The sequence below is a fragment of the Spermophilus citellus genome (assembly GCF_964194105.1).
Source record: "Spermophilus citellus genome assembly, chromosome: 3".
NCBI classification, from domain to species: domain Eukaryota; kingdom Metazoa; phylum Chordata; class Mammalia; order Rodentia; family Sciuridae; genus Spermophilus; species Spermophilus citellus.
Window position 1 is genome coordinate 206774713 of NC_138184.1, and position 22742 is coordinate 206797454.

The following is a 22742-nucleotide window of genomic DNA, read 5'->3' on the forward strand; positions in this document are numbered from 1 at the left end:
GGATGACACAGAAGAGAAAATTTTTATAGGAAATGCTCAAGTTGGTGTATGTCAAATCACAGAAGAATTTCAAAAAGAGCAGCATCACATAGGAAATTAATGTGAATGCATTCTTTGAGAACAGCCATGCCATAAAAGGAAACAAAACAAGATGAAGCAAAAACCAACAACCAGCTATTCACTGAGGGGTGAGACTTCAAAACATAGTTAATGATTGTGAAAGTTGGCCAGTTCTTAGGGACCATGTCCATGCAATTGCCCATAGTTTTCCCCTGTAATATACTTTCTCATAATTTGAATTTTCTTTTTGGCTTAAAACTTTACCCACTTAAAAAATTGTCGGCATTATTTGCTTTTGTAATTCGCTGTGTTCTGTATTTCATTTTCACATCATTGTCAATGTTGGAGGTATAAAGAGTATAAAGAATTTTAGAGATATTATGCATTTTTTAGTAACAAATGCACTGTTACAATATTGAAACTTCCTGAATAAATGAAGATATTTCTTTTTGAACATCTGCATTTTTTGTTAAAGATAAAATTCTTGAAATCTTGGGTCTTTGAATAATTGCATACACAATCAATGTTTGATTGATCCCATTAAAAGACGTAGATTGTTCAGAGATGAAAAAAATGTGTTGTATATGTGTAATATGAATTGTGATGCATTTTGCTGTCATGTATAAATAAAAAATTAATTAAAAATAAATAAAAGATGTAGGTTGTCTTACGAGGTATTTCAGATGACCAGTTATAAAGCTGGGTGCACACGATTGTTAACAATAGCGATACACTCATACATTTTGCTTTTTGACCTATTTCTTTATGAATATGTCTGCTTATAACTGTACCCATGGAACTGTCATTAGTATATACTTATTGTTAGGATAGCCTGAGTGCATATAATTGAAAAATTATGTGTGCTATCATTGCCTATTTTATTGTGTAAATTTGCCTATGAAGTGTTCTATTCTTTTTGTTACTCCAATAATTTTTCTAAATGTGAATTTTAAATCACTTTTAAAATTATCTTTTTCCAGAATTATATTTTCAGGTTTTTGATCTTTCAGGATTTTAGGCTTTAGAGATTTTGATCTTTCTGTATTTCAACATTTGGGATTACGGCATTCAAGATTGTGTCTTTCAGGATTATTGCTCAAACTCATCTTGATCACTTTATTATTCTGATACTTTTCTGGTATATAATAGATTCTCAAAAGTATTTTGTTAACTGTGGCTAAATGTAAATTATTAGTTGTGAAACCAATTGACCTTTTAATAGAACGGAGTGCAGGATTGTGTAGCATTGCTCTTCTGACAAAAAGTACTGAATAAACAAATCATTTGTAAAATATGTAACTGATAGATCAAATATTCTTCATCCCTAATTCTACTCAGGGTTGCAAATTTTATGTGGTTCTTGGTCCATCCTGGTCCTAAACTGGAATCATGGGTTTTGATTCTAAGTGGTGTCTGGCTACAATGTTCCAACTCAGACTATCCCTAAACACAAACATTTGTAGAGCTCTTTTCAATCTAGGCATTGTATAGTGTCCAGAGAATTCAGCATGGCTGTGTTTCTGAATATGTATAAATGACTCCAAATGTATAGCGAAGCTATGTTACTTTTAAGGGCCTGATCAATTCTCTATGGCCTAAGAACCGAAGGAGATATTGACAACGTGGAGCTCTGGCTCTGTGGCAGTAAACATGCTCAGTCAGCCACCATCCCTGGCAGAATGAGCAGACAGTCAAAGCCCTAGTACCTCCTGACTGTTTCTGGAAATAATCTAGAATCCTTTCCACAGAATAACGCAAGACAAAAATACAAGCAACACAAACTGCCAATGACTGTGTTAGTTGCGCGGTCTGGAGTGGTTAAAGCAGGCCGATTGTTTTTAAGATGCTTGCGGCCAAATGCAGGCTATCTTCGGAAACGCGCTTCACCCACGTGGATCGCGCTGACGCTAATTACTAAGAGGCTGAGAAATGTGTAGCCGTGGAGACTGGCCGCCCCGCGGAGGATAAACTGGCACCTCTAGAAATAAAGCTCCGCAGCCAATGCGGCGCCACTGCCTGCGGGATTGGCCGCCTCGGTGGTGACGTGAACGGGGCGGGCCGGGCCTGTTTGCGACAGTGGCCGCGGGTCCGAGCCGGGAAAGCTGAGAGCAGACCCGCAGCGCTGCGCTGGGCCGGTGCGTCCGCTCGCCGCCGCGCTGAAAGGCTCTTCCTCCCCCACGCGGCCAGTCCGCCTCCTTGCTAGCTGCGGCGCCGGATCCCGACGGGGGCGTGGACCGGGGACTTGCGGTCCCGGGGGCGGCCCGGGACGCCGAGGTTTGGCCTGCGGGCGCGGGAGGGCAGCTACGGTGTGCGGGGTCAGGCGGGTGCTCCTGCGGCGCGCGCGGCCGGCCCCGGGTAGCGGCCGCCCAGGCGAGGGGATCCCAGTCGCTTGGCGCGGCCGCGTCCCGAGTCCTCGCGCTGCGGGAGGGGTGTGCGGAGCGCTCGGCTGTGCTCGGCAACTTCCCCTCTCGCCGCTCCGGGACTGAGGGGCGCAGCGGGCTCGCTGAGGGGCTCCTAGCGCTCTCCCATGAGAACTACCCCCGTGAGCACGAAGGTATACGCGCTGACTAGACCATCTGGAAAACCCGGGAGCTGTAGAGACGCGGGGCTGGGTGGGACGGGGAGCCGGGCTCGCCTGCCGCCCGCCACCGGCGGCGAGCGGCGCCGGGGCAGAGAGCCGAGATTTGGGGAAGTGGGAGCTGCCCGGGCGGGGCGTCCCGCGGAGAGTCGGCCAAGCGGTGTTTGTTTCCTCCCACTTCCTGCGGCAGCTGCTCAGGATGAGGAGGACGGCGGCGCTCGGGCGGCGCGGCCGCGTCCCCCGGGAGTGAGCGCTACCCGCCGCCTCCTAGGGGACTTCCCGGACGCCAGGGCTTGCCGCCATGCGTGCGTCCTGAGGAGAAGGTGTTTGGAGTCGTGGACCGAGTCATGCGGGCTGGCTTTTGAGAGGCTCGGGACGAGTGAAGAAGCCCCAAAATGGAGGACTTTCCTACCAGGACCTACGGCACCAGTGGCCTGGACAACAGACCTCTGTTCGGGGAGACGTCGGCCAAGGTGAGTGTGGACCTTGTCCCCGGGCGGGGAGTACGTGTCTCTGTGTGCCCTGTCCTTCGGCCCTCCAGAGTCCCGGTCCTTCAGCGGCCCCGGAGGCACTTGTAGTTGGAGAGCCGGTCCTGCAGTCCAGCTTCCCTCTCAGGATGTTTGCCCTGCCACTCGCCCTGCTCTTGGACGGAGTTGGCCAAGAGCCTTGAAGTTGGGGGTGGAGAAAAGTTCAGAAAGTTCTGGGCCTTTGGAAGCCTTTCGCTGTAGTGCGGGAGCCCTCTCTGGAGAGAGTTTGAGGTGGTGGTTGCACAACCGCACCTCCATCTGGAGTTCTGACCTCCTGGAGGCTGCAGGTGTGCGCTGGAAGTGCCCATGGATAGCGCCCAGGAGAGGTGCTTCTGATTCCTGTTTATGTAGTGCCCCTAAGGGCTTACTGCTGTGGAGAGAGGCGTAAAAAGAGGGTGTCTTTAGTGATGGCCTCCGTTCCAGGAAGTGATCAAAGGGTCCCAGGGCCCAAAGAAGAATAGGTAGGCTTTTAAGTTTAACACCTTTCAAAAAGTTTAGTTATGTAATGTTCTGGGCTAGCATGTGATGAGAGCTCTCTTCCTGTACTCAGCATTAACTTTCTGAGTAGTTTGGGCAATGTTAGCCAGTTCACCCGCGGGCCTCACCCCCATCTACAAGTGGCATTTGTGGTCTTTGACCCCTGGATAAAGTGCTGTCAGCTTCTTAAAAGTTAAGGCACTTGGAGAATCCAGATTCCTGGATATCTTAGCTTTGGCAGGGTCCCTCTACCACAAACAATAAGGCACTTGTATCCTTGGCATTCAGGGACACAGTCCTGAATTTGGAAGCTGTCAGCCTGCCACTATTAAAAGACTATTTTTTAAACTCCATATGGATTTGCTTCATCTTACAGTTTTAGTGAGAAAACGTTTTAAGCTTGATCTCCAGGAAGATGGACCTTGTGGCTTTTCGTAATTCCAGACAGTTAGCTCCAGGCCAGTAGATGTTCCTACTTCTACAAATGTTACTGAGTATTGGTTAATGTGCTTGGTCCTTGGGTTTCAAAGAACCCAGTTAGATGGGGGAAATATGTGAACAAATGTAATGTGATTGAATCTGGGCCATGAGGGGCACAGAGGGGACACATTAGGGATACAGAGAAGAAACTGGTGCTTTTATATGGGAAGTCTGTCCAGCTGTCCCCCAAAGTGGGTTCATTATCTCCTGCATATACTTTTGCACATAGATTGGGAGTCTGGATGATTCAGATCTCTGACCTTTTTTAACCCCATTAGGCCCTGTAGTACAGAGGTAGATGACTTGGTAATGGACGTGTAGATTTACATAGACACTTAGAAGCCTGGCAGGTGGTGTGCAGCTATAATACTATCACTTGAGGGGCTGAGGCCTGAGGATCATTGAAGCTCAGGAGTTCTAGACCAGCTTGGGGAATGTAGTGAGACCCCTCTAACAAAACAATCCAGAACAACAATATAGATACTGAGAAATATTGACATTTTCTGAAAAGCCAAGGCTGAAATATCCAGTGCCTAAATTTCTTGTTGCCTATGATCCATTTGAAATCCATCTAAAACATTAATTCTTCCAGATATCTCTCTTGTTTATTGTATACTTATTTAGTCCAAGCATATATATCTCCTGCATTACTTATGCAACTTTAGGGTATTAAAATAGAATCATCTACTCTGAAAGAAAAAGTTAAGAATAAATAATATATAATTCCAGATCTTTCAAAATTGATCCTCTTAGCTCACTCTGTGAGGCTGACAGTCATTGGATATAGAGAAATTCCACAGAATGGAGAAAGCAAAGAGATCCCAGGTCTGAGGTGGATGAAAATATATTTCTAATAAATTGGGATACCAATCTAAAGGAGGAGAAGCATCTATCTTTGTTAATGTCAAATGAAAATTTTATTTGAGGGCCTTGGGTGGGCAAGGCACAGGAATGGAGCCTCAATATTCAAAGGTTAATGGCTGGGGTTGTGGCTCACCTATAGAGTGCTTGCCTAGTACGTGTGAGGCCCTGGATTCAGTTCTCAGCAACATATTAAAAATATATATATATATATTCAAAGGGTAAACCACAGTGCAGTGGAGCCATTCCTATGGAGAATAGTAACTGCTGGAACTGGGGGATTCTTGGGTACCCTGAAAAACCCATCACTGGCCCTTGTATGTGGGCATCCCCAGCTTGCTGTCTTTTAGGTGCCAGGAAATTGGACACAATAACCACTTTACAATGGAAACCTGTTAATAGTGAACCTCTACTCTGAGGAATATCCGGGAGGGTTTTGCAAAGCCCACTTCCTGTAATTGTCTGACAGATTTTCTGAGCTTTTAGAAATCTTTCTTGCTTATGGGCTGGGATTGTGACTCAGTGGTAGAGCGCTTGCCTAGCATGCATGAGGCACTGGGTTTGATCCTTGGCACCACACAAAAACTAAAATAAAGGTTTTATGTTCACCTAAAATTAAAAATATATATTTAAAAAAACCTTTCTTGCTATAACAACTTACAATATATAGTCTGTCAATTTTGGTGCAGCTATTAACTTTAGGGTAGTGGAGACTGAGACCAAAGAGCAGAGTCTGGAGAGGAGTTTGTGTTTCCTCAGTGCTAAGTAACACACTGGGCATTCAGCTTTCCTTTTGTTTTCATCAGATTCCTTCTCATAAGATAGATGTTATTTCTATTGTACAACTAAGGAAGTAGAACTGTAGAGGGTTATTTGTTCAGTCACACAGCTAGTTCTCTGGTTGTATTTTGCCTACTATCTTATGAGTTGAAAGTGGAGTAAACAGTGTCTTACTTATGCAGCCTGAGCCACATGTTTCTCAAAACACTATAGGCATTCATGTTCCTATTGCCAATCTGTAGGTAATAGGGGTGAAGTGGTTTGCTCTAAGTTACATGGTGAAAAATACTGGAATCTACTACTGAACAATAAATACATAACAATGGGCCTTGAACAGTAAGTACCTTTGTCATCAAGCCTTGAAAGGACTTGTTTCTTCACCTATACTGAGCGCACATAGTGATTTCAGTAACCGAAACACTATAAATTTATTCATTCTTCAATATGATGTTTAGGAATAGCTTTACAGATTGAGCTGTGGAGTGAAAGGCAAAGTAAAATAGTTTTCTGTTGTTAAATAAATATCTTAGGGGTTATTGACAAAAGGGAAAAGTGTTCGTCTTTTGTAAGAAACATATCCCTCATTCCTTGATATCTTTGGAATTATGTATTGCAATAAATCCTGGTCATGTGTCCAGATGCTTTTTTCATGTCTTAAATACTTCCTAAGTTCTGTGCTATAGTACATCTCTTTCAGATGAAAAACAAATATGGCAAAGAAATCAAGATAATAAGAAGTATCCAGGCTGCTCTCCTCAGAGGGAGAGCCTTGTCGTTTTGCTCCATACTACTGACAATAAATCTCTTGGGGTGGGAAAAAAAAGAAAAGAAATATCCAAAGTTTTCTAAACCTGTGTTGTAGCTTAGCATTTTCTAAATGAGCACTAGCCAATAGAAATATAATGGTAGCCATATATGTAATTTAGATTTAACCTTTTAAAAAAGTACACAGATGAAATTGATTTTAATAACTATAACCCATATATATTCATTATTTCAACATATAATCAATACAAAAATACAAAAATTGAGATATTTTTACTTTTTTTTGTACTAACCCTTTGAAATCCAGTATGTATTTTACATTCATAGCTCATTTAAATTTAAATTAGCCACAATTCAGATGCTCATAAGTAGCCACATAGGGCCAGTACTACTATTTTGAATAGTTCTATTCAAAAAACAAGTGAATTACTAGTTATGCTGGTCCTGTAGTTATGTTTGTGAAATGTTTTTCTTCTCTGTGGGATTTTGAGAAGCTTTAATATGCTGATTTCCACTGTAACTCTAGTTGGCCAGGATGAATTGTTAGTAGTTCTCAGATATTTTGGTGGTATGATCTTTTTGGCTTCAGCACAGCTTCTCCCTGCAGGAACATTTACAAGAAGTTTCTATAGAACACTTTTTGCTCTAGAATCTCCTTCCTCTTTCATCCTCTCTTCTCTCCATTGTGAACTGGAGCTATTCCTCCCTCTTGTGTCCATAGCTGTCTTTTAAGTTTGCTTTAAGACAACACACTTGGGGCAGTGGCCCCCTCCTGTCCATGTAAGAGAAGGGCATTAAGTTATTCTCAGGGCTTGTGAGACTCAGTCTTCATTTCTGGAGTTGGCTGCCAACACATCCAAAATCAGTTTCAGCCAATCCAGATTAGTGAACCTAGGAGGGAGGGTGAGAGTGGTTCTGTTTGGGAGAGAATGCAAAATTTTCTAGCTAGTGTAAATGGGAAAAGAAAGAACACTCCCTGTTGGATGTAGTTAAACCAGTTTGTAGACCGGCCTGTTCTTTTGATGTTCACTGATCACAAAATAAGTGATTGATCATCCAACAAGGGTGGTAACAGTTCTAGTCCCATTATCCCTTCTTAGATGTGATGTGTGAAGTAAGTGACTGTGAGGAGGTATATCAGCAGAACTTCCCAGAAGATAACACCAGGAAGGGAAGAACTTTACAAAGGGGCAATCTAGTAGACCTTGAGGCTCAGAGCAAAAACCTTTTCCTGCATTCCCCCTTTCTCCAATAAGTAAGCAAGTGAATAAAAATGGAAAAAAACAAAAGTCTTCTCATGAACTGTAGAACTAGTCAAACAATTGCTGTATATGTGCTTGCCAGTCCCCTCCCTGCCCAGAGCCCCCAAGGCTATCCTTCAAACAGTGCAGACTTCTAGCTTCTCTCTTGACAGAGCTTCTAGCTCTTCTCTTCTTCTGAGGAGAGCTAGTCACCTGAGAGACTGGAAACAGTTGTCTTCTTTCATCCAGCCTGCCAAATCACTTTTAATTTCTTGTGCTAAATAATTGGTTCATTAGAAATTGGTTAGCATCATCAAAAAGTAACCTACATTCTTTGGATGTTCTAAAGCAACAGAAGACAAAAGCTGATGTTCAGAAACCTAAGTATACTGGCTATCAAAACAGGAAGGGGCATTTCAAGTACTCATACAATTTAAATCATCACTGTCTCTCCTTTTCCTGCTGAGCTATATATGTATAGCAAAGAGGGTAATAGTGAATGAGTGTGTAAGACAATATTGTATAAAAAAAATTAAACTGAAACTTGTCTCTGAAGTTGGCGGTCTACTAAGTTTTCCTTTTTGAAGATTTGAATTTTGCTGGTATGTGATAATTGGCTGGGTCTACTGAATTGTGTCATTTTTTTCCTTATGGTCAGTTACGAATTGTATAGATAAAACTATTACATTTTCTGGGCTGCCAAATGACAAACCTGAATGTCCCTCTGGGAGTGATGGAATATATTAAAATTGGGGCTGCTCTAGAAATTGGGGCCAGGGTATGGGGTCAGCTCAGCTCCCACTGTAATACTCCCCATTAGACATGGTAAAAATAATACTAATACCATATTAGCTTTACTATTCAATAGATGATAGTGCTCTGTTGCAGGGGCTTCAAATGTTTTATTTCCTAATCTTTAAAGCAACCCTGGATGTTAGACCATTGTATAAAAATAGAAACTAAAAGACTTAAAAGTTAAGTGACTTACCCAAGGCCACTGGCAGGTCAGGCTCCCACCTCAGTCTTTGTGCTCTGCCTCCCATTCTGAAGCTCAGAGAACATCAAATTAGGGTGCTTCCTGAGGATACCAACTCTAGGGATCAGTTTCCCTGTAAACATGTTGGGTAGGTTTGTTCTCTGTTTTTACTCTGATCTGATTTCCATAAATATGATACTTAAAGTAAACGTGTATTTCTGTGAGGAGAATCTGATAGAATAAATATACAAAAATATCTACAACTGAAAGAGGTTTCAAAATGTGAATCTGGGGCTGGGGCTGTGGCCCAGTGGCAGAGCACTTGCCTAGCACGTGCGAGGCGCTGGGTTTGATCCTCAGCACCACATAAAAATAAATGAATAAAATGAAGGTATTGCGTCCAACTACGACTAAAAAAATTTTTTTAAAAATATGAATCTGTGAAATAAGGGGATATAGTAGATATAAATGAGGGAAAAATTGGTGTTCAGGTCCAGATATAGCAGTGAAGGTCCTGTGTTTGAGAAAGTTCAGAGTGGGGGAGTTGTAAAAGGTGGGTGTGCCTGCATTCTTGTAAACCCTTTCTCATGCATCTCTGCTTTGGGCAATGTTCAGAGTTCAGTATTCTTTGGCAAGTCTCAGAACAGTTGTACCAATGAGCAGAATTCACTATGCCCTAGAATTAGCCTGTAAGGGAAGATGTCTTTGATCTTCACACATGCAGATACAGTCCCTCTGGTTGTCTTTGGTGACTCTCTAAGGGAAGCTCCTGTTTGGGAAAAGCCATACAGCTCTGGAGGAACCAAATTTAAACCTTAGACAGGGCCTCCTGTTTCTTGCTGCAGCTGGATTTAAAAAAAAAAAAAAAGAGAAAACCCCTTCCACACTTCACATCTCAATGTATATATTATTCTCACTGGGCCATCTCTAGAACTTTTTTGACATGAACTTTTCCTCTGATTTGGTACGGAAAGTCATTTTTTGAAGAATCAACTTTTTATTTGTGATATCAGAATCCTTAAGTTTGAGAAATTCAAAAGTTCAGAGGCAAAATTATCAGTGGCTCAAGGATCTGGATGCTTCAGTCTAGGTACATCTTGGAATTCGTACCCTTTGGGATTTAATACAGAGACCTGAAGAATGTGTGGAATATGGAAGATAAGTGAGTATAGAATATAAAATGGGATGGAGCCCTTTCACAGAGAATGAACAATGTGCCAGGGAACATGGAAGTAATAGTTCTACAAGGGTGTCAAATCAGAGGACTGATTTTTGATAGGAGGAGGTGACAGGGAATACCAAGCATGGGGTGTAGCTTTGAGTCTAAGGGGCTGTGAGCAGGAAAGTGTAGGATGTGAAGGAATGTGAGTTTTCCCTTGTGATTAGAGCCTAGAGTTAGGGTGGAATGGTCAGAGGATTGTGAATGAGTGTGTAAGACAATATTGTATAAAAAAAAAATTAAACTGAGACTTGGCTCTGAAATTGATGGTCTATTGAGTTTTCCTTTTTGAAGATTTGAATTTTGCTGGTTTGTGATTAGACCCTCAACCGGGCTGCTGTTAGATCCTTGACTGCTCTGGACATGGAAGGTTGTTGAGTTTGCATGCATATATTATTCTTTTTTTCTTTGTGATAATGGAGATTAAACCCAGGGGTGATCTGCCTCTGCTACAGAGCTATACCCCAGCCCTTATTTTTATTTTGACAGGGTCTCAATAAGTTAGCTCAGGGTCCTTGAATTTGTGACCTTTCCTGCCTCAGCCTCTCAAGTTGCTGGATCACAGGAGTGCACCACTGCTCCTGGCTATATATATGCTTTTATTCAGTTATTAAGTTCATCCTAGGAAATAGGCTAGGTGCTGGGTAATATATCTTTTCTCATGGAGCATATCTACTATGGGGGAGATAGAAAGGTATTCAATAAATCTTTGTTTTTCTTTGTTGCATAATAAACTTTAGTCATCCTGGCTTTCTTTTTGTTCTTTTGTCTTAGTACATTTGTGCTGCTGTAACAAAATACTACACACTGGGTAATTTATAGAAAACAGAAATTTATTTTCTCCGTTGTAGAGGCTGGTATGTCCCAGATCAAGGTGTCAGCAGGATTTGTATCTGGTGAGGACTGCTTGCAAAGTGGTGCCTTGTTTCCTTGTTCCGATGGGAGGAATGCTATCTGTACATGGTAGAAGGGATGGATGAAAGAGAGCACTCCCTTCAACCTGAAGACTTTTTTTTTTATAAGGGTGCTAATCCCACCCATGAAAGCAGAACTCTTCTGACTTAATCACCTCCCAAGGCCATAGCTCTTAAATACATTGGGGATTAAATTCAGTAAGAATTCTGGAGGGGACAGCATTATTTACAGCATGGGACAATTTGACAACCTCATTCCTGCTTCAGTCAGGGACTTTGAACTTCCTGTCCTAGCTTGTCTGCAATACACTTCTCTTAGATCCTTGTATGTCTCATGGCTTTTTCCTACAAATTTCCTGCTCAATTTTTATATCCCCAGGGAGAATTCCTTTTATTTTTTTGCAATTACTAGGAATTGAACCCAGGGCCTTGCATATGCTCTGACACTGATCTACATCCCCAGGACTTGACCCCACTTATTTTTTGGGGGGGTATTGGGGGTTGAACCTAGGGGTACTTTACCACTGAGCTACAACACCAGTGTTTTTATTTTATTTTTTTTAAATTTTTTTGGTACCAGGGAATTGCATTCTCACAGGGTACTTAACCACTGAGTCATGTCCTCAAGCCTTTTTATTTTTTATTTTAAGACAGGGTCTCACTGAGTTTCTTAGGGCCTCAATACTTTGCTGAGGCTGGCCTCAAACTTGCAATCAATCCTCCTGCCTCAACCTCCCCAGTTACTGAGATGGCAGGCATACACCACCACACCCAGCTTATTTACTTATTTATTTTTTAAAATTGAATGTATTTTTTAAAAAAATTAAATTATTCTAATTTGTTATACATGATGGTAGAATGCAATTCAATTCATATTACACATATAGAGCACAACAAATCACTGATTGTACACAAAGTATTTTCACACTATTCGTGTCTTCAAACATGTACTTAGGGTAAGGATGTCTATCTAACTCATTCCACCATCATTCCTATCCCCTTACTCCTCCTTTCCCCTCCCTCCCCCTTTGCCCTATCTAAAGTTCCTCTGTTCCTCCCATGTTCCCTACCATCACTATTAGGAGTCAGCATCCTCATATCAAAGAAAACATTTGGCCTTTGGTTTTTTGGGATTTATCTGCAAATGCCATGAATTTGATTCTCTTTTAATGCTGAGTAATATTCCATTGTATATATATACCAAAGTTTCCTTATCCATTCATCTACTGAAGGGTATCTAGGTTGGTTCCATAATTTAGCTATTGTGAATTGTGCTACTATAAACATTGATATGGCTGTGTCCCTGTAATATGCTGTTTTTAAGTCCTTTGGGTATAAACCAAGAAGTGGGATAGCTGGGTCAAATGGTGGTTCCATTCCCAGTTTTCCAAGGAATCTCCATACTGCTTTCCAGATTGACTGCACCAATTTGCAGTCCCACCAGCAATGTATGAGTGTGCCTTTTTCCCCACATCCTCGTCAACACTTATTGTTGTTTGTATTCTTGATAGCTGCCATTCTGACTGGAGTGAGATAATTGCTAGAAATGATGAACATTTTTTCATGTATTTGTTGATTGATTGTACATCATCTTCTGAGAAGTGTCTCTTCAGGTCCTTGGCCCATTTATTGATTGGGTTATTTGTTTTTTTGGTGTTTTGAAGTTGGGGCTGAATCTGACATGATGGAGATTTGGGCCTACTTTTTCTTCCATTAGTACCTGGCTTATTTTTAAAATTTTGAGATACGATCTTGCTAAGTTGCCAAGGCTGGCCTCAAACCTGGGATCCTCCTGCCTCAGAATACTTCATGAATGGGATTATGAGTGTATATCACTGCATCCAGCTTCATCTCCCTTTTTTACATAGCTCCCCATCTCTACCTTCATCTACCCTGTTTTATTTTCTTCTTACTGCTTAGCAAGTAGAAAGAAAATGAATGCTTAACATCTAAGAGGGAAACATGATAGATGGAGGGCCCTTCTGACGTTGGAGGGACTTGAGATTTTTGGGTCAGAGATGGCCTCCATGAGGGAGAGATTCAATGGAGGTAAGAATAGAATTGGTGAACTGAGCAAGGGTATGGGAAGAAGCAGGTCACTTTTGGATTCTTTTTAGGCTGGAAGGATGGACATTGATGAGGAAGGGCTTCCTCTCATTGCTTTTCTTTTTCTTTTTTTTTTAAAGAAAGAGAGAGAGAATTTTTTTTAATATTTATTTTTTAGTTCTCAGTGGACACAACATCTTTGTTTGTATGTGGTGCTGAGGATTGAACCCGGGCTGCACGCATGCCAGGCGAGCACGCTTCCGCTTGAGCCACATCCCCAGCCCTAATTGCTTTTCTTTTCTTTCTTTCTTTTTTTTTGTACTAGGGATTGAACTCAGGGGTGCTTAACCACTGACCTACATCCCTAGCCCTTTTTTATCTTTTATTTTAAGACAGGTTTTGCTGAGTTGCTTAGAGCCTCACTAAGTTTCTGAGTCTGGCCTTGAATTCACAATCCTCTTGCCTCCAGTCTTCCCAGTTGCTGGGATTACAGGCATGCACTACCATGCCTGGTAGCCTCCTTTCTTTCTTGGTGTGTTGTTTTGAAGGAATGTCTACTGTCCTGAGACATCAGGAGTGGAATGGGGAGATGGAGGAGAGGTGGAGCTTCAAACCACTTTCTGAAGAGTCAGAGGCTGACAACTCAAAAGGCCGTGGAGACATATGAAGGCCCAACTAAGGATAGAAACCATGGATCTATCCATATGAACTCTCCCAGTTAGTTTGTTCCTTTAACTAGTATTTGATCGTATGAAATGTGTTGGACATTGTGGCTAGCAGATGGGTACAGTGGCATCTTTGTCCAATCAGAAGGTATTTCCACTCGAGGTAGTTGCAGCCTCCGTAGGCATGTGGCTTGGCTTTGAATTAGAATAAGGCTCTCCTTCTTCTAGGTGGATATGAGCTTGTGTCAGGGTGCAAGCTTAGAAAGAGCAGCATCAGGGTTGAACTTCTGCCATATGCAGTGACCCCCAGAATATGAGAGTGAAAAAGGAAGACATGGTCTTGACTCTTCCAAAAGTAGCATTTATGGTTAGGACAGTTTAAAAATAATCAGAACAAGGCTTAGAAACATTGCCCAGAAATGATTGGGGGCTTGTAGGTGACTTGGGGCTGGATCTTCAAAGAAAGTCATTACAGCAGATGAATATATCCACCGAGGAGTCTTCTGTGCCTTGCAGAAATTGCTGCATCATGGTCAGAGATTGTTTAGGAGGCCCTCAAATCAGAGCTTTGATGTAGCAGTCAGTGAATGTGGGCGAAGGCCAGACTGGAGGGCAGTAGAGGAGTGAGGGAAGAATAGAAGATTGGAGGAAGAGGGATAACAGATGCTGAAATTGAGGTAACTGAGAAGAGGAAAGGAAAAAGTTGGTAAGAGAATGCCCAGAGCCATACATTTTAGAAGTGGAGGATATTACTGAAATTGCTGAGGCTGGCTTTGGGAACTGGAAATGCCCTGTCTTTCCAGTACTTCCTGGCTCAATGAGCCCTGGGAAAAGTCCTTAGGAGCATGGGTTCCTGGGGGAGAACATTTAGAGATGGGCAGGAGGGGAAAGTCAGGGCATGGGAGAACTCTAGTAGTCCATGATGCAGTTTGCTCACTTGGAACAGGTGTTAGAGGTGATGTGGATGGAAGACATTTGGGAGATGACCTAGGTAGGAGTGAGAGCACCTGGGGAGGGATGTGGCTCTAGATAGGGCTGTGATACCAAGGAGGACTTTTATGGAGCTACACAGAAAATTTGAACGCCGAAAACAGAGTTCTCTATCTGACCACACCTTCTCCCTCAAGAGAATGGAAGGAAATGTGTTAGTGGCATTGTCCATCTAGGATTTTTCTTTTCTGCAGCAGCCTTCAGTTTTGCTTTGTTCCTTCCTACAAGGGTTGAGCGTTGTCGAAGGATGAGGCCTCCAGCTGGATGTATGTTTTGCTGGAGTTCAGAGCTGTGATGCCTTGGTCCTATTCTATCAGAAAGTAACTGATTGGCCTTGTACTTAGGCTAAGAGAACCTGGACCCCAGAGATTCTCATGGTTTTCTATTGATATTTCCTTGGAATCAAAAGAGCCTATTCCTAGAAGCACCTGTGAGGGTGTTGGGCCTCTGTGGCTGGCAAAAGCATGACCTTGGGTTGCAAGACCTGGCCACAGCTTCTGCTGTGCCGTTGCATGCCCATCTTATAGCATAGAGGACACATTCTCTTGTGACAGAACTGACACAGCCTTTCTTGTGGACCAGTATAAGAAACGACTATACAAAATACCTATTTCCTGTATCCCTGTATTTTTATACAGACTTATACAACAAATTCTTTTCAGAGCCAGAAGTTTGCCTCCTCTAGTGATCCAGCATGGTTACTTTTATTAGCTAGAATTTAAAACCCCATTGAATTTCCCACCTTGCTGCCAGGAATCTTAGTACAGTATCCTCCTTTTTCCATAGGAGATGCTGGAAATTGTGAACCTATTAATTTAGCATCTTTTCCATTTTAAACATTTATCTTGCACTGTGACTTTTACTGTCTGAGATATAACAGCAAAACTAGCCTTAATTTCCTTCTTCATAATTTCAGGTAACAGATTCTTTCTTACTATAGATCCGAGCAACCTCAGCATACAGTTTTTCCATCAAGTAAGGAACTTTCACATTTTCATTTAAAGGAAACACTTTATGGCTTCTCTTTAGCACATCTGAATTGCTAGCATCACTACTCTTGTACTTTGGGATCATTATTAGATAAAATAAGGGTTGCTTTAATACAAATACTGCAATGCTGCAACAATCTGTTGATTGATATGGCGACTAAGTGACTAAGGTGACTAACTATGGATATGGTGGACGAAGGGATGATACAGGTCTTCCCAGGACAGGGCTGGACAGTGTTGAGATTTCATCATGCTACTCAGAATGGTGTACAATTTAAAACTTAACAAATTATTTAGATCTGAAATTTCCCATTTAATATTTTTTGACCACTGTTGACCACAAATAATTTTTATTCCTTTCTTACATTCTCCAAACCTCTTTTGAAATTTTGGCCTCATCTTTTTATTGTTGCTTAAATGGGTTAGGGTTTTCTTATATTTAGCACGTGCCCTTCAAATCCGTTTGGGGACTAGGCAAAACATGAATTGCCATGGAAATGGAAGGTTGAACAAGGTATTTATAGCATTCTAAACTCTAGAATACTAGAGTTGTATCCTTAAAATTAAAGACAGATGCTGGCTTTTGGTTATTGACATCAATTTCCTCTGAGTGATCATTACTACCTGAGCTTCTGGAATAAGTTTGGGATTCTGTCTTATATAAAATTGCTGGCCAGTGACTGACCAGGCAAGATTGGGGGCTTCCCTATTTTTTGATAACCAAGGAAGTAGGTTAGGCCTACTCTTTGGAACTGTAAATTATTAGAACTGAAAAGGACAAGACATACTTTAGCCTAATTTTCTAATCTGATAGATGGTTAGGGGATCCACTTGAGGTCATACAGCTAGCCAGTGGCATAATGGGATGAGAATATTCTTAATTTCAGGGCCCACATCCACTGTCTAAGAATTCTTGTGATCTGCTCACTAGGCTTGCATTTTGCAGTCACACAATGATAAATGGAGATAATGTGTTGCTTACTTGCTTTACAGGGTAATTTTCTTTGTTTTCATTGCGGGGGGGTGGGGTGGGGGGATTGAATTTAGGGGCACTTGGCCACTGAGCCACATCCCTAGCCCTATTTTGTATTTTATTGAGAGACAGGTCTCACTGCACCTCGACATTGCTGAAGTGGGCCTTGAACTCGCAATTCTTCTGTGTCAGCCTCCCAAGCTGCTGCAGGGTAATTTTCTACCATCTCAAATACAAATATAAACTATTTGCATATGCCTATCATCTTTTTCTCCTTTCTTTGGAGGAAAACAATGATGTGATTCCTTTGGGTTCAGGAAGATCTCTTCAGGGTACATTGTCTCCCACTTCTTTTTCTTTTTTTTGAAGAGAGAGAATTTTAATATTTATTTTTTTAGTTTTCGGCGGGCATGACATCTTTGTTTTCATGTTGTGCTGAGGATTGAACCCGGGCCGCACACATGCCAAGCGAGCGCACTACCACTTGAGCCACATCCCCAGTCCTCTCCCATTTCTTATTCAGCTCATGAAGTTTGCCCATCTATTTCCATTTGTTCCTTTTTTTTTTTGTAACAGCAGTGCTTTTGTTCTTCCCTGGGTCTTTGTGGAATTCCTCTTAGTGAACCACCTTTCCTTCTGATTTGCCAGTCCTTGGTTGACTTTTCTCTGGTAGTCTCTCCCTGATTTACCAACATTCCTTTCTCCCTTTTTCCTTAGTGGCCTCCTGAACTCTGGATAGTATAAATTTCTGGAGAGTGGAGATGGTTTTATCTAGCATACACTAATGTTTAAATGAATAACTTACAAAGTAATATATAGAATCCTTCTCAAAATAATACATATATGTACATGAGTATGTATTTTATGTTCATGTATTACAGTGTACATGAAGTATTAATGAAAACTCTGTTGAATATTTTGTTTTTTGAGAGGGATATTCTAAATCCTTATCCTTTTCCTCTCAGCAGGTAAGAATCCAGGCTGATCTTGCTCCTGTCTGGCCTACATAGGGCATTAAGTAATAGTAAAAGATTTAAAACTCTGGGAGGGGATAACAGTTTTGGTAGATGGAGCTAGGGTAAAAATAAAATTATAAACCATATAACAGGTAGTAGAAACAGAATTAAGAGTTGGAGAAATAGAAATGTCCATAAACAAACTCTAGTTCTAATTTGAAATATATTGATCCCAGAACTCTCCTGTGAAATGTTAATTACCTAACTTTTGAATTATTCTCTAATGTTCTTGGAAATTGGGAGCTGGAAGAGCTTGCTAATTAAAAATAATCTCTGGTCCAAGGAAGGGTCTCCACCCTGTGATTTGAATTTAATAATAGTTCACTCAAAGTAGTTCATTTGAAGACTCTGAACAATGCTTCTTAAGTGTGCATACACATTTTACTAGATCTCATTAAATTGTAGATTCTGATTCATTAGGTCTGGGGCAAGGTCCAAGATTTTGTACTTCTAACAGGCTCTCAGTGAGGTCAGTGCTGCTGGTCCATATACCACACTTGCAGTAGGGAGAGTTTAGAAGATAGCATTAGAAATGGGATATCTCCCAAAGTTTGACCTGGGTTCATGGATATGTTAATAGGCTTTTGCTTGGAATAAGAACATTTTGTGAGAAACACTTCTACCATGTCTAAGTAGTTCCCTTCATCTTGGGAGCCCCAAGGAACCACTACCATTACATCAGTATAATAACTGATATTCATGAAAATTACTTGCAGTTCTCTTCAGTGGCTGTCTAAAAGGCAGGCAGGAAAATATTAACTTAAATACATTTTCATAGGAATGTTTAAAACGTTATGCTTATATGGTTAATCAATAATCTGGAAAAAAACCCCACATATGCAGAAATCTTCATTCTTAATAGGCTACCAGGATGCTTTGCTAATAGTCTTTGAGATGTCATCTGCCATTTGACTTCTTTTGTCTAGACCAGTAGTTGCTCATCCAGCAGAGTATAAATGGGATCTTCTCTGTTGGGGGAAAGCAGGCCTGACATTGAATTTTATTTCCATTACTATTTATAATATGAGACACTGGGCAAGATATAAATTTTGATGAACCTGTTTTGTCACCTATAAAATAGACATTACCATTTCATTCCAAAATTTTTGAGAAGATATGTGAAAGTTAAGATAGTTACCGTCCCTTCACTATTATTTTTCCCCTTGTTTTGATCCTGATAGACAAGTTGCTGTAACATTTGAAAATCAGTGATTCCTCTTCTTAGCTACCTCTTACCTGAACCTGTTCCCTGGCTACTACTGGTGAAAGAGCAGACTTTGTAAACTTTTGCAACTCCTACTTAGCTTTTGTAGAGATGAGAGCAGATTCTTGGAATAAACATGAAGAAAATGTAGTTGAACCTTTTTCACAAGGCAGAAGCAGTGGGGTTCATTTATTTAATTTTAATACACATTTTTTATTAAACACATTTATATACACATACCTTATGTAGTAATAAGTGAATTGCCCTAGATCTATCCTTAACAGAGGGTCATAATTTCAGACTCCAGGTGGGATTAGTCTGAATAATGAGGCTATGGATGGAATTAGTTTTGTCTGGTAACCTTCAAATTGCAGTGGCCATGTTGTGGTTGGTCCTTGGTTAGATCAGGCACAACCAATACATGTTTCTTACATATACTTCCCCTTTCAGTGTTGCCTGCTGGACTCTCTTAACTTCTTTGGATTCTTATCTTTAAAAGCAGACAACTTGGAAATGAGGGTTCAGTTTGCTGCTGTGTGATCCTTCCCATCTGAGGTGTTTATTGGCCGCTCACATTGCATATTATGTTCCCTGCTCAGACAAAGTTTTCAATTCTGTGACTATGTCAATGAAATTGACACAGGTGCTTTAAAATAGACTGCAAATCATAATCTAGAACGATATTATACAATATTATGTTTTTTATAGGTATTCCACATCTGACAGTGGGACAAACTGGGTTGGTTAACCTGTAAATTCATTAGGATTGGATTAGGATTAGAATTGGATCACAAGTTTTTGCAGACATTCTGTAGAGTTGGGGTGGGGTTGAAAGAGACAAGAAAACTCAATGGAAGCTAGGCACAGTGGCACACGCCTATAAGCTCAGTGGCAGGAGGATCACAAGTTTAAGGCAGCCTTGGCATTTAACCAGACCTGTCTCAAGTGGTCCTAGGTTCAATCCCCAGTACAAAACAAAACAAAAAAACCCATACTCTTTGTAGATGAAATATCTAGTTTCTGGTAATTTTCTGGCTCTGGCCTGACAATTCCAGCACTCTGTCCTCCCTATACTATTTCCAACAGCACAAGATTATTTGTAAACCTCCTTTCCCATTCAGTTCTTTGCAGTCTTCAAGATTCTAGTGTAAATTTCTCAACCTTTCAAAAAACCTCCTTCGTTGGCCTGATTTTTCCAAAGTACCTTTTCCATTCCTATGGCTCAGAACACCTTGCCTTGTCTGGCAAGTGTAAATATATAGAAGTATTTTCATTTTAAACCACCCCGAAGGCCTGATTTGTATCATTGTGAGAGTGCTGGGAATCCAAGTCATATGGCTCATAATCTCTTTTCTCTTTCAGGACCGAATCATCAATTTAGTTGTTGGCAGCTTAACATCCTTATTGATTCTAGTAAGTATCTTTATTTTGTGCCTCATTCAGGCTCTCAGCCAAAGTTCTGAAAACTTTAGTATTATGGTTCAATTAAAAAAAAAAAAAGACAACAACAAAACAACTTTCAGAGCTAATACATGAGTATGTTAAGTGTTCATGCTTTCAACTTTACTACAAAACTTCAAATTGGCAACTGATGCAACTAATTTGATTTTCATCCTCAATTCCCCAGTTGAATACAAGAAATAGTACAAATCAAATGAATTTGCCAGTGGTTCCTTGCCTAGTAAGTTTGTAAAAATGTCAGTGGCTACTATCAACTTCCTTCAAATGTAAGCCATGGTAACTCCCTATTTCTGTTAATATCTTAATTATCACTGGGTAAGTTTAAAAAGATTTGGTTAGTATATAATATAGTGATTTTCATCACTGGGTAAGTTTAAAAAGATTTGGTTAGTATATAATATAGTGATTTTCCACTTTGTATAATAAAACTAGGGTACTATATAATAAAATAAAATAAAGGTATATTTTTATAGTTGGATAGTGATATTTTTTAGGTATATTTTCACTTATTAACCTTAAGTGTTTTTTTCATGACTTCTTAATAAAAAGAATGGGATAGAGACAGAAATGGGTTTTAGGAACCCACCTTTTAGTATTTTTCATAGTGAAAGTAAAACCAGCTTTGATTATATTCTTCATTTTTGGTAGGAGTGAGTATTCAGAATAAGAAGGTCAGCATTTTTACCAGTACAGTCATTAGTTCTGGGAATAGGGTTTGTTTAAATGATTTCTAATAGAGATTAGCTAGTTTTACTGATCTTTCATAAGCAAGGAAAAGGATAGAAAAGGAGGAATTATTATAAGAATTTGAACATATATACAAATACTTTATAAAATATTGTATTGACATTCCAGAAATCAAACATGGTGGGTAGAAATAATTTTATAATGTGAAGCTTCTTCTATTATCGTTACCTTGTCTAGATTTGATCTTAATAAGTCATCTTTTTTTTTTTCCTTTTTTGTGATGCTTATATTTGAATCTAGGGCCTCAATTATGCTGAACAGGTGTTCTACTTCTGACTTACACCCCTTACCAAATCTTAGAATTAATTCTAAGGCTTTATATAATTTCTCTCCACACAGGTAACGCTGATCAGTGCTTTTGTTTTCCCTCAACTACCTCCCAAACCATTGAATATATTTTTTGCTGTCTGCATCTCTTTGAGTAGTATTACTGCCTGCATACTTGTGAGTACTATTTAGAATTTAAATGAAGTATTCTTGAGGGCCTAATGTTGCAGTGCTTAGAATAGATTCCCAGCCCTGTGTCTATATAAAAGTTCTGTCTAATACCACCTCCCGACTCGTCCTCATTAGTTTCTGCATCAAGATGCCAGAAGTCCCAATTATTAATTGCACATTAGTTTTTACTCAGAAGTCCCACAATTGGAACTCTAAAGGGAAATTTTGTGTTCTTAAGATAGCTAAAAAGTGAAGGAAATTAGTGAAATTAGTAGCTAAAAAACTTTGATATACTTTACTTATCTTTACTCAAGGGCTACATTCAGGGCCCAACAGGCTTTGAGAAATACTTCTAATGGAAGGGATAGCATTCTGGATTTATTTCTAATAACATATTTTAATCTCTGTGCTTCCCTCCACAATGGCTCTTCAGTATTTGTTCAGTAGTTGGTAGTGGTTTCATGACCCTTGAAAAACTGAAACAAAACAGTAAACCTTTAAAAACAGTTAGGCATGCCTGTCCGGGACAGGAGGATCACAAGTTAAAGCCAGCAAGATTCTCAGCAAATTAGTGAGACCATCTCTGAACCAACGAACGAACGAACGAACATGTGACTCAGTTGCTAAGTGTCTCCCCTGGCTTGAAGCCTTGAGTGACTAACATTGAGTAGTTTTATCTAAATACATACAATTGATGTAGGCTAAGAGAAGACTGTCTCACTGGTTAAATTGGTGGAAAAACAATTTTGTAATTTAAATTTTAACAGTTGGCCCAGTGGCTATTACTTTAATTTTTATTTAATTCTTCTTTTAGATCTACTGGTATCGACAAGGAGACTTAGAACCGAAATTTAGAAATCTAATTTACTATATCATATTTTCTATCATCATGTTATGTATATGTGCGAACCTGTACTTCCATGATGTGGGAAGGTGAGGCTGCCAAGGAGAAATACTTACCAGGACTCTTCAAAACTATACATTAGGACAGTGAATAAATGTTGGATATATGCTGAAGAATCTTCTACAGAAGTCTGATACATGATTTTCATGTTAATTGTAAATTTAAATTCCCTCTTGAAAGGGAGACATATCATAGATCTCATTGCTTTTTCTTTAAGGAGCTGATGTTGCACTTAAAACATTCCAAAACTTAAAAGTTCATACAGCACAAGTACTTTTCACTTTGAAATTATTATTATTTTTTACAATTGCATGGCAAACGCTCAAAGTCTTGCATTTTAAGACAAATATTCTTTTATTTCTGTTAAACTGAATATACAATTATTGTTCCCTAGGCAACCAACTTTTGCTTATAACTACAATTTCACGTTA

General features: G+C 40.2%; 1 protein-coding gene across 1 annotated transcript; it reads left to right on the forward strand.

Moving 5' to 3' along the window:
• Nucleotides 1-2620: 2620 nt before the first annotated feature.
• TMEM243 (transmembrane protein 243) lies at nt 2621-22361 on the forward strand. The gene is made up of 4 exons (XM_081287889.1): nt 2621-3111; nt 20124-20174; nt 21309-21413; nt 22222-22361. Exons 1-4 carry the CDS (start codon nt 3034-3036, stop codon nt 22342-22344), a joined length of 357 nt encoding a protein of 118 aa, XP_081144015.1. The 5' UTR covers nt 2621-3033; the 3' UTR covers nt 22345-22361.
• The last annotated feature ends 381 nt before the right edge of the window (nt 22362-22742 follow it).

Excerpts from the sequence above, each read along its gene's own strand:
- TMEM243 (XM_081287889.1), top strand. The coding sequence starts at position 3,034 with ATGGAGGACTTTCCTACCAGGACCTACGGCACCAGTGGCCTGGACAAC. Across the intron at positions 3,112-20,123 it reads TCGGGGAGACGTCGGCCAAG|GACCGAATCATCAATTTAGT; the intron begins GTGAGTGTGGAC and ends TTTCTCTTTCAG. Across the intron at positions 21,414-22,221 it reads GTATTACTGCCTGCATACTT|ATCTACTGGTATCGACAAGG; the intron begins GTGAGTACTATT and ends TTCTTCTTTTAG.